General features: G+C 48.9%; 1 protein-coding gene across 1 annotated transcript; it reads right to left on the reverse strand.

The window, feature by feature from the left end:
- Positions 1–969: 969 nt before the first annotated feature.
- GRP (gastrin releasing peptide) lies at positions 970–9,476 on the reverse strand. The gene is made up of 3 exons (XM_060236599.1): positions 9,296–9,476; positions 2,893–3,143; positions 970–1,134 (listed from the first exon to the last, which is right to left on the reverse strand). Exons 1-3 carry the CDS (start codon positions 9,474–9,476, stop codon positions 1,081–1,083), a joined length of 486 nt encoding a protein of 161 aa, XP_060092582.1. The 3' UTR covers positions 970–1,080.
- Between the last annotated feature and the right edge of the window lie 2,715 nt (positions 9,477–12,191).

The raw sequence follows: 12,191 nt of genomic DNA on the forward strand, positions 1-12,191 counted from the left end.
CAGCAATTTCATCTCTTCCCTTGAAAAATCTACAGGGTTGACGCAAGTCAACTGTGACTTGATGGCACTTTCCACAGCCAAGTGAACCTGTTAACCAACTGACTTTGCTTGCTAACTTTATATATTCATAAAATAAATCCTACAAAAACACCATAACCAGGGGTGGAATTCTAGCAGGAGCTCCTTTGCATATTAGGCCACACACCCCTGATGCAGCTAGTCCTCCATGAGCTTACAAAAAAGAGCCTTGTAAGCTCTTGGAGGATTGGCTACATCAGGGGTGTGTGGCCTAATATGCAAAGGAGCTCCTGCTAGAATTCCATCCCTGATCGTAACTCTCTAACATATTTTCTCTAAAGAGAACCAACCAGCTCAACACAGCTTCCCTGAAAGTCTGGTCTTTTGGCAGAGTGAATGTCTAACTGTAGTCCTGTTCTTTATAATTTTGGAAATCCAATATGTGTGGTTGCCATTTTGCGTGAATCCATGTTTGTTTTCCAGCATTGGTAATCGTGATTGGAAACCCAGATTCTGGAGGTTGTACATAGTAGCGCATAGTAACGCTGGAAAATACACACATTGACTTATTTGCATTACGTATTTACCGTGTGTATAGAAACAACCTTGTTGCATGAGGTTAGAAAGCCAAAATCATCATGTCCAAAAGGGGTTTCTAATTTGCCATTTGCCACTAACACGAATAAAAGGAATAATCATGCTTTTCTCCGCTTTTTTTACATATTTATTGTGAATGTTGGAAATGTTAAATTATTGCAACATAAACAGTGAAATGATTGGAAAGAGAAATGGCGAAGGAACATCCGAGGACTGGAAGACTCTTCATTGACAATTATTTACAACAAAGCAGTTCAAAGAAAGAAGAAGGGCTGCCCGGAAAGGAGAAAAAGCCATTGAAGAGTGTCAAATGGAATACAAATGAATGGGTTATTTTGCACCAAAGAAATCTGATTAACACAAAAGAGTTTGGCTTAATCAATCATCATATACAGTGAAATGCTTATGAAACCACAGTCTCTTAAGGATATCCTTCCATGCCTTCGGAAACAAGGAACGGTTGTTTCAGCTTGGAGAACTTTCTTTCCTCTCCATCGCTTGCAGCAGATAATCCATCATCTGATGAATAAAACAAAAAACAAACAGTAAGAGAATAATATTTGGGGAACTGTCTTGTAAAAGGCACCAGATAGTTCAGTACATATTTATGCATACAGCACTACTTTGTGAACAAAAACATTATTTCCAGGTGTCAATAAACAAAAGCCAACTGTTGGGAGGAGGTGTTAGAAAAAGGCACATCTTCCTAAAGCAGTGGTGGCCAATGGTAGCTCTCCAGATGCCTTTTGCCTACAACTCCCATCAGCCCCAGCCAGCATGGCCAATGGCTGGAGCTGATGGGAGTTCTAGGCTAAAAAAACATCTGGAGAGCTATCGTTGGCCACCCCTGTCCTAGAGCTATGGATTGAATGCCGCCTGGGCTGCAAGCTCATTATCACAATATAGTCTATTTATGTGGTTGTAAGAATTACAAGCATCAGTCTTAGTTCAGGAGATTGCATATGAGGCATTTTCCCACAACCTGATCAAGAGTTGCCAATCTCCAGATGAGGACAGGGGGTCCCCCGGCTTGGAAACCCTCCCCCCCGCTTTAGGGTCATCAGAGAGCAAGGGAGGGAGGGAAATGTCTGCTGGGCACTCCATTATTCCCTATGGAGACCAATTCTCATAGGGTATAATGGAGAACTGATCCGTGGGTATCTGGGGCTCGGTTGGGGGGGGGGTCTGTTTTTTGAGGAAGAGGCACCAAATTTGCAGCTAGCATCCGGTGCCTCTTCCCAAAATGCCCTCTAAGTTTCAAAAAGATTAGATCAGGGGGTCCAATTCTATGAGCCCCAAAAGAAGGGGCCCCTATCCTTCATTATTTCCAGTGGAGGGAAGGCATTTAAAAGGTATGAGGTCCCTTTAACTGTGATGGCCAGAACTCCCTTTGGAGTTCACTTATGCTTGTCACAACCTTGCTCCTGGCTCCACCCCCAAAGTCTCCTGGCTCCACCCCCAAAGTCTCCTGGCTCTACCCCCAAAGTCCCCAGATATTTCTTGAATTGGATTTGGCAACCCTACTGACATCCGTTTACCTGTTGCAACAATGATGATTATAGCTCAGTGGCTAAGGACATTTATGGTTTGTATTTGGGTCAGGAGCTTTCAGGTTCAATCCTGGGCACTTCTGTTTAAAAAGTACCCAGACAGGGGCAGGCCTGAGATGGAATTCAAATCCTGCCCCCTCCGCAATGAAGCAAGACCGATTCCCCACTAGCCTTACGCCGCTCTCACGCTCCTCTTCTCCACAGGGCTTCCATCAGATTTCACTATCTGCCCCTGGGACTGCAACTTGCTTTGCCTTTTTCGTGCGGCAAACAGAAACTGGGGTTTAGAGGATCTCGTTTGCTGTGTGAAAAAAGCGAAGCGAGTTGCAGCCCCGGGGCAGATAGTGTGAAATCTGATGGAAGCCCCATGGAGAAGAGGAGAGTGAGAGCGGCATAAGGCTAGTGGGGAATCAGTCAGAGACTTTGGATCCGTCATTCCCTCTTAGCCTATCCTGCCTGTTGTGAAGACAGAGAAGGAGAATCAGGGGAGAAATTCTAGCAGGAGCTCCTTTGCATATTAGGCCACACACCCCCTGATGTAGCCAATCCTCCAAGAGCTTACAAGGCTCTTTTTTCTAAGCTCTTGGAGGATCGGCTACATCAGGGGTGTGTGGTCTAATATGAAAAGGATCTCCTGCTAGAATTCCACCCCTGAGGAGAACCATGCCCCTCTGAGCTTCCTGGAGGAAAACCATTCATTCAGGTCATTTTGAACTTTAAAACTCACATCTTTAAGGCTGCTGTTATCCTCCACCTCCCAGGAGTTCTTGGTGGAAAACGGCAATTCTTCCCTGAAAACCTGAGCGCTTCGGCTGTCGTTCGCCTCGAGAAGCCGCTGGAGCTTCTTCACCTTCTCCTCCCAACGCGGATCTTCCTCCAGCCGCTTGACGTCATCCAGCAGCAAAGAAAAGGGCACCTTGTTTTGGTCTTCATACAGGGAAGGGAAGTCGCCAGTGCTCTTTTTCCCCATGAAATGCCCTGCAAGTGTAACAGGCAGAATGCCGAGAAATGAATCCCAAGGGCATGATCCTAACCTTTGTCCTGTTCTTTTTTTAAATTAGAAAATTACATTAATTACACACCAAAATTGTAATATATACAAAATGCATAGTCGATATCTAATGATCAATATCTAATAACTGTCAATTAAAACATTCCTCAGTGGAACAGGCTTCCTTGGTAGGCCGTGGGCTCTCCTTCCTTGGTGGTTTTTAAATAGAGGCTAGATAGCCATCTGACAGCAAGGCTGATTCTGTGAACTTCGGCAGATCATGAGAAAGAGGACAGGAAGGGTTGCATAAATGCTTTAGTTCTCACGGCCCTTACTTCCACGCTTAGGGAAATGCTGATTGCCATTTTGGGGTCGGGCAGCAATTTTTCTCCAGGCCAGTTTGGCCAGGGATCCTGGAGGTTTTTGTCATCTTCTGGGCATGGACCAAGGGTCACTGGGGATGTATGTGGGGCGGGGGGGGGAGATATTTCCAAAGTTCTTGCATTGTGCAGGGGGTTGGACTAGATGACCCTGGAGGTCCCTTCCTGCTTCATGATTCTATAATTCCATACAATTCTTCAGCATAAGATCCAAATTCTTCTGCCTACACAACCACATATATTTCCCCTTTTCCATAATTTATGATCAGACAGTTAGATATATCTTAGAATAATTTCTTTGCCTTGTTCTTTTGGCCAAAATCTATAAATGGAGTCCAAAGTTTAAGAAAGAAGTTCCTGGGAGTCCTTTTTCCCTTCGCAAACCTTATGTATGCTGTTACTTTACTCATCATAACTGCATGCCATTACTTTCCACACCCACTCATCTATGGCCTTCACGAGCAATTGCCTCACTGTTACCAATAAGGTTTTAATTAGTTATTTTTTGTGGTTTCTCCATATTGCTGGTTTGGTGGTTTCTCCATATTGCTGGTGCAGCTGCAAATAAAGTGTTCCTTTTTCCAACCAGGCTTACCAGCAAAGCAAACCACTCAATGATTAGAGGAAACACCACTCATCAGGCTCTACATCCAAAATCCCCAGGTATTTCCCGACCTAGAGATGGCAACCCTTTGCAACACTAATGCAGTCTGCAATGAGAATAAACCATATCCAGATAGCCATTTTCAGGGCTTTTTTTGAGCAGGAATGTACAGGAACACAGTTCCAGCTGGCTTGGTGTCGGGGTGTGTGGCCTAATATGCAAATGAGTTCCTACTGAGCTTTTTTTTAGGGAAAAACCCTGCTCGTTTTACATGCTTCTAAATGGGGCAAGTCACTCTGGTAAATACACCTTCAAAGATTTCTTTGCTGCTTAGAAAAACAGCATTGCCATCAGTGGCAATCTTGCCCTCAAATCCGAAATATATTTATTCAGGATGTGCCACCAGTTTCGGCTGCGGCTAAGTGCTCTCCAGGCTGACGTTTAATGCTATGTATGCAATGGTTCCCCCTCGTACTTGCATTAACTAGTCTAAGGAAGAGACGGCGTATGTCATTCCCGATCTTTAAAAGTGGATTAGAGTCCCCACTTTGCCCATCAGTATGTACGGAACAGGCTGTGAATAACTTCCATGTTCCATTCGCAGTGGATGAAGGCTGCCAGAGGTAATGGATCCATGTCAAATCTTCCTGAGTCTGTACCCAAAGGAGATGAAGAACCTAGTTATACTGACGGTTTTGTGCAATTTAAATTAAGGGGGTTTGTGCAATTTAAGTTAATGGAACTAAACAGACATAAAATCCAAAGTAAGGTAACTTCTTTGGTTTCACCTTCTTGAGGGGAGAATAGCTACTCTTATGTGAAAGGTGTACCAAAAATCAGGAAAGGCAGCCAGGTTGTTTGTGGCAGCCAAAACAAACACAAGAGTCTTGCAGTGCCTTAAAGGCTAACAAATTGACTTGGGCATCAGCTTTCTTGACGCAGAGAAAATGCATCTGAGAAAATGGACTCTGGCGTATGAAAGTGTGCGAGGTAACCAGTGTTCTTGCCTGTAGGGCTCCACAAACACTATTTGGTATTAAAGGTAAAGGTATCCCCTGTGCAAAAGAGCCCCGTGGCGCAGAGTGGTAAAGCTGAAGTACTGCTCTGCTCACAACCTGAGTTCAATCCTGGTGGAAGCTGGGTTCAGGTAGCCAGCTCCAGGTTGACTCAGCCTTCCATCCTTCCGAGGTCGGTAAAATGAGTACCCAGCTTGCTGGGGGGGGGGGGAGTGTAGACGACTGGGGAAAGCAATGGCAAACCACCCCATAAAAAGTCTGCCGTGAAAACGTTGTGAAAGCAACGTCACCCCAGAGCCAGTTTCAACTTGCCTTTAGCTGAATTATAGTATTAGTAGATGCCCAACATCGCTGAACTTAATGAAATCAACACTAGCACCAAAATTGTTTTAAATCGTTTTAAACTGTTTTAAAATTATCTAATTGGTATTAATTGTTAAAACGTTAATTGTTTATTTACTGTTTTATTGTTTTAGTTTGACTGTTGTGAGCCGCCCTGAGCCTGCTTCGGCGGGGAGGGCGGGATATAAATCTGAGAAATAAATAAATAAATAAACTTTCATGAATGCAGCCCCGTAGCGTAGAGTGGTAAAGCTGCAGTCTGAGCTCCCTGCTCACGACCTGAGCTCGATCCCAGCAGAAGCTGGGTTCAGATAGCCAACTCAAGGTTGACTCAGCCTTCCATCCTTCCGAGGTCGGTAAAATGAGTACCCAGCTTGCTGAGGGGAAAGTGTAGATGACTGGGGAAGGCAAACCACCCCGTAAAAAAGTCTGCCATGAAAACGTCATGATGTGACGTCACCCCAGACTCAGAAATGACTGGTGCTTGCACAGGGGACTACCTGTACCTTTTAAAAACAGTCTTTCTGGGGCCACAAGATCACTGTTTTTATTATAGTTAAAAGAATAAGAGAGGAACGGATGGTCACTCCCTGTTTCTCCCTGCAACCATACACCTAAAGCATCTGTGACTGATGGACATTCTAAAACTTAAGAGAAGCTCAGCTGGATCAGACCAGGGGTCCATCTAGTTCAGCATTCTACTGTACGGCTGTAGCTTGGTGCAAATGTTTTGCATGCAGAAGGTCTCAGGTTCAATCCTCGGCAACTTAGGGAAGTGATAGGAAAGACCTCTGCCTGAGCCCTAAAGAGCAGCTGCCAGTCAGAGTAGACAATACCAACCTTAATAGACCAAAAAGGTCTGATTTAGTACAAGTCAGGTGAATGTATACTTTCAGGTGCGTGGACCTTCACAAGCCACACCCGCCTTGTGCTAGACACGGATGAATCCAAAGTGAATGGTTCTTCTTCGAGGAAGAAAGCAGCAATGACAGGATCTACCCCGCGCACATCTGAACAGAGCAGCTGGATAGAAAGGAAGGGGGCAGGACCCTGACGGGGAAAGCAATGAGCAGACAATGCAGAGCTAACGGTTACAACAGCCGAGGGGGAGAAGTCATCACAAGAAGAGCCCTGCTGAGTCAGACCAATCATCTACCTAGTCCAGCATCCTGTCTCATACAGCAGCCAACCGGTTCCTCTGGACAGCCCACAAGAGGACAGTTCCCCTGACGTTGCCTTCTGGTTCCGGGATTCAGAGAATTAACACCTCTGAAGTTGGAGGTTCATATGAACGTATGAAGCTGCCTTATACTGAATCAGTCCCTCGATCCATCAAAGAGCCAGTTTGGTGTAGTGGTTAAGTGTGCGGACTCTTATCTGGGAGAACCAGGTTTGATTCCCCACTCCTCCACTTGCACCTGCTGGAATGGCCTTGGGTCAGCCATAGCTCTCGCAGAGGTTGTCCTTGAAAGGGCAGCTGCTGTGAGAGCCCTCTCCAGCCCCACCCACCTCACAGGGGGTCTGTTGCGGGGGAGGAAGGTAAAGGAGATTGTGAGCTGCTCTGAGACTCTTCGGAGTGGAGGGCGGGATATAAATCCAATATCTTCTTCTTCAAAGTCAGTATTGGTCACCTGTGTACTCACACATTTTTGTCTTAGCTCAGGAAGGATGACCCCAGAGGATGACTCACAGACTGGCAGCAGCTCTCCAGGGTCTCAAGCTGAGGGGTTTTTTTTCATGCCTACTTGCCTGGACCCTTTTTAGTTGAAGATGCCGGGGACTGAACCTGGGACCTTCTGCTTACCAAGCAGATGCTCTACCACTGAGCCACCATCCCTCCCCTAAATAATATTGCCAAACGACTGCAGAAGACAACCAGGATCTCCTGGCAGCAGCTCTCCAGGGTCTCAGGCGGAGGTCTTTGGCATCCCCTACTGCCTGGTCCTTTTTAACTGGAGATGCCGGGGACTGAACCTGGGACCTTCTGCATATAAAGCAGAGGTTCTGCATACAAAGCACTGAGCCACAGCCCTTCCCCTATCTAACCCCTTTTAAAGCTGTTTATTCCTGTGACCATCACTACATCCTCTGGCAGCAAAATCCATGCCGCCATCACTAGTATTTACTTTCATCAGTCCTGAACCTACTCTCCATTCCACACACAACTTTAGAAACCTCTATCACGTCCGTCCGTCCCCCTTAGTCGTCTCTTTCCTCAACTGAAAAGTCCCAGACGCTTCATCCTTTCCTCCTAGGGAAGGTGCTCCAACTCCTGAACCATCTTGGTTGCCCTCCTCTGGACTCTGTCCAGCTCTGCAACATCCTTGTGCCTGTTGTGGGGGAGACTGTGAGATTTGGAGTGGAGGATGGGATATAAATCCAATGTCTTCTTATTATTATTATTACTACATCGTAATACATAATGAAATAATTATACAACTCATGGCTAACAGGCCACAGACCGGGACCAGTCCACAGCCCGGAGGTTGGGGACGGAGTTTTCTTTTTTCAGTGCTGCAACACACGGGTTGACGCTTCCATGGAGCTATCTATTACAATCCCAAGAGCTTTCGCCTTTCAGACTCAGCAAGTTTAGACCTCAATAGCTGAAACTTGAAGCTGAGGTTTTGGGGGTTTTTTGCCCCAGTGTGCATGGGGTCTGGGCTAGGATATGGTGCTGCTGGTGTATAAATTTAATTTAATTTAATTTAATTTTAGATTTCTATCCCGCCCTATCCTGCAAGCAGGCTCAGGGCGGCTTACAATAAAACAACAGAGTTAAAACAATATAAAAACAGATTAGAAAAACAGGAGCAGCACAGCAAACAGTCTTACAGGCATAGGCGGTAAACAGCACGTGGCTGATGGCTGCACCCACTTTACCAAGGGGCAAGCGCGACCTTGGTCCTGCCATGATTTTTCAGTCAAACCCACCACACAGGGTTGTTGTGAAGACAGCATGTCAGGCACATATCCTGCTGGTCAGGGGAAGATGTCTGGGACGCCTTATCAGCAGCACGCTCAAACAGCAGATTATTCACTCTCATATGAAGGTGAAATTGATTTGGGGAGGGGGCAGAGTCTTTGGGGTGGGGGGGGGTATCCCTGGTGACTCTCAGAGAGGTGGATGGAGTCGCTCTATTGAGAGGAAAGGCGGGGAAGTTGCAGAAATCCAGGCTGAGTTACCCGCGACGTTGGGGATCCCTCATCATAACCACACACACACCCCCACCCAAAAAATGTGCGTGCAATTTAGCCGCAAAAGGCAGCGTGGGGGGTGGGGGGGGGAGGAAGACGGATCAGGGCCACAGGTCTCCTCCCGCGAGCAGTTAGCCTAAGGGAAAGCCCCCACCAGCGGAGAGCGTTCATACCCTCCGGGGAGGGACATTCAAGCCAGAAGAGTCATATCTGACCAAAGGTCCTCCCCAGTGTTCCCTCTAAGCTGAGTTCGCGTGAGCCAGCTCACATCTTTTTTGTCTCCGCTCAGGAAGGAGGGCCCCAGAGCGCGCTCACTGCTGCAGTCGCTCACCGCTTCCACGCCAGTCGCTCACAAAGTAGAATTTCCGCTCCCAAGACTCTGCAGCTAAGAGGGAACCCTGGTCCTCCCCGCAGCCTTTCCAAAAGTCCGAGGAAAGAATCCTGGCGCCCCAAATCCCCTCCCTTCCCCGATGCCCACCCGCGTCCCACCCTCTCTCTTTCCTCTTCTCTTCCGCGATTGTATCCCCCCCCGGGGCAGAGCCCTCTCTTTGCCCCCCTGCCGCCTTCCCTCCCTTTGGACGTGGCCGCTTCGCACTCACCGACTGCCCAGTGGCTGCCCCGGGGGTAGATCTTGGCCATGGGGGGCGCTCCGTCGTTGCTCTGCAAAGGGGCGGCGCCGGCGCGGCGTCCCTCCAGCAGCAGAGCCCAGGCGAGGGCGGCCAGCAGCCAGAAGAAGAGCCCGCGGGGCTTGGGCAGCGACGGCAGCTGCGGGCGCGCCATCCTCCTTGAACCGCGCGGGGGCCTCGACGGGACGGCGCTGGGAGCGAGAGAGCGAGAGCGAGACGGCTGCCCTTGGAGCCCCGGCAATGCCTCCGCCGCCTCGGCTGGCCCGCCTTTATACGCCGCCTGCGCTAGGGGGCCGCGAAGGTCAGGCCCTCGACGCCTCCCCTCCAGGGGGCTCCGCTGCCGAGGCGGCGGGCGAGGAGGAGCGCTGAGTGGCTGGATGGCGAGGAGGGCCCTCCCCTGCCGCCCGCCCACCCACGCACGCCCCCTTTCGCCTGCCCCGTTCCCGCTCGCGCGCTCGGTGAGCCTGTTTACTCGGGAGTAAGTCCGCTCGGCGCCGCCTCTCCTCTTGCGCCCCCTCCAGCCGCGCCCCCGTGCACGCACAGCACCCTCGCTGCAGACAGCAGCAGTTCCCCCGGGGAGAATCCTGCCTGGCACCCAAATCACCCCGGAGACGTGGGGGGGGGGGGGGAGCAGTGTTCCCTCTAAGCTGCAGTCTTGTGTGAGCAAAAATTCGACGTTGTGAGCTCCTGGCATGAAAGTTGTGAGCTGCTGCATCAATGAGTGTGCTCTGGGGCCATCCTTCCTGAGCTGAGACAAAATGGGTGAGCTGCAGGCTAAAAATCTGTGAGCTGGCTCAGAGGGGACACTGGAGGGGAGTAGCAAAGAACAGTCTGAATTCGGCACCCAAGTCCAGCCCGGACGAAGGGAGCGACGGAGAGGGCTAAGGGCAGAAAAGTACGTCTAAAAGGAAACGGGAGGGGGGGGGAGGTTTAATTCCAACCGAGATTTAGTGCCAGCACCTGTTCACAACACCAGACTTTGCTCCTGGAGGACCAAAGAAAGTGGGGAAGCGCCACTAGGAATAGGCCCGCTATGCTCCCTTCTCCTCCAAGGGACCCTAAGCGTCCATTGCACACCTGAGTTTACAGGTAAGGACATGCTATATCACATGTATCTCTTTCAGAGCCAGTCAGAGCCAATCATGTGAGAAATAAGGCACTGGGAGGAATTAAATTTTCAAGGAGGAATTAAATGTGCCTGACCATAACAACCAAATGTTTGCTTTGGTATCTCCCCCCCCCCTCCCCCACCATGTCTCCCAGGTTTGTATCCCCCAGACCTGATTCATCCTGACTTTCTGCATCCCAGGAGACGGGAGAGGTGTTACTGGCCACTCAAACACTTGGACAACTGCGGGGGGAAGATTAAAAATGCTCCACAATTGTCAGGGAACGATGCTTGAACGTGCTCCAAGAGCCAACATTCAAATGTACACAGGGACCAGTTTCCCTGAATGGGGATAGTTTCAGGAAGACAGCTGTGTTGGTGTGCGGTAGAGAAGCTAGAGTCCAATAACACCTGAAAGACTCAAAGCTTTGACCCTTCAAAAGGTTATACCCTCAAAATCTGGTGGTCTGTAAAGGTGCAACTGGACTCGAATCCAGCCCTTAATGGGGAGAAAGGGAAGCCAGTCCTGGCCCCCTCCCCTGTCTCATGCATCCCGCCCCCCCCCCCACCAGCTGTGAAACAACTCCCTCTTTTCAGCATGTTTTCAAGCTCTCGGGAACCCCATTCTTTATGTGTGTGCCTGTGGGAATCCCGGTTATTTCATCTCCCCCACCCTTTTTAAAGTCTGTGCCTATTTAGCAAGCAGCTGGATTTTCCCGTCTGGGGCACTGTCTGTCCCCTCTGGAGCATGCAACGATCCATCCAGCCTAATTCCCGTAACTTCTTCTTAGGGCTTATTTTCTGCTTCACTCATGCCCTGGAGACTGGTGCCTTTATGACAGACAGGACACCCGATCGATGACAATTGACAGCCATCTCCTTCCCCTTCAAAGAACCCCTAGTTGCAAGCTCCTGATAGTTTTCTGATTGATGGGCAAACCTCACTCCCACGGGGTCTGTGCATTTGTCTTCCACTGAAAAGGGAGGCTTCACTTGTCTCAAGCAAGCTCCATCTCCCCCCCTCCCCATTTCAGGACCCTCCCTGTCCATAAACCCTCTGAAGGAAATGAGAATCATTGTTTTCCTCTTGTGGATGGTGAGGCTTGATAAGGCCATGCTTTTCCACCCCCCTAAGGTCCCTTAACAAACCTGGGGGAAGGGGCTCTTTATTTCTGGAGTCCCTGTTGCTGATAATTTTGAGGGGGTGGTCGTAAGTTGACACCCTTTCTGTTTGATTGTTGGCGTCCTAACATTATGAAAGCAGGGTTTGAAAGATAGCGGGGGAAACACCTCTGCTAACACCCACCATGCGATTGGATCTAGTCGTCTCTGGTGTTATCCGGTTTTCTAAACACATCTTTCATTTTGGGTGTCCCTCTCTGTCATCTCCCCACCAATACATGCGCCTCCTTCACACAAATATACTCTTTGAGTACATGCCACTTCTGGCACATTTCAACGGCTCCTGAGCTCTGGCAGTAGCCCAAGTTGTTAAAAGCAGACACGCACATCAGACCCATTTTGAGAATTAATGTCTTGTAGTGGCAGCTTGGTTCATTGTGTATATAAAAGTTGTTGTTTTGTCTCTCTGCGTTTTGGGGCTTTGGTTAAGGTTATCTGCACTGGTGCTTACTGATAGGCCTGTGGTTTTCCAGTTTCAGTGGGGTGGGGTGTCACATTGGCAATTTTAGGAACTTAAAACCCCTTCCATATGACAGATTGTGAACATGTCTCCTTCCTTCCTGATATTGCTCACCACCA

The sequence above is a fragment of the Heteronotia binoei genome, chromosome 4 (genome assembly GCF_032191835.1).
Source record: "Heteronotia binoei isolate CCM8104 ecotype False Entrance Well chromosome 4, APGP_CSIRO_Hbin_v1, whole genome shotgun sequence".
NCBI lineage: Eukaryota > Metazoa > Chordata > Lepidosauria > Squamata > Gekkonidae > Heteronotia > Heteronotia binoei.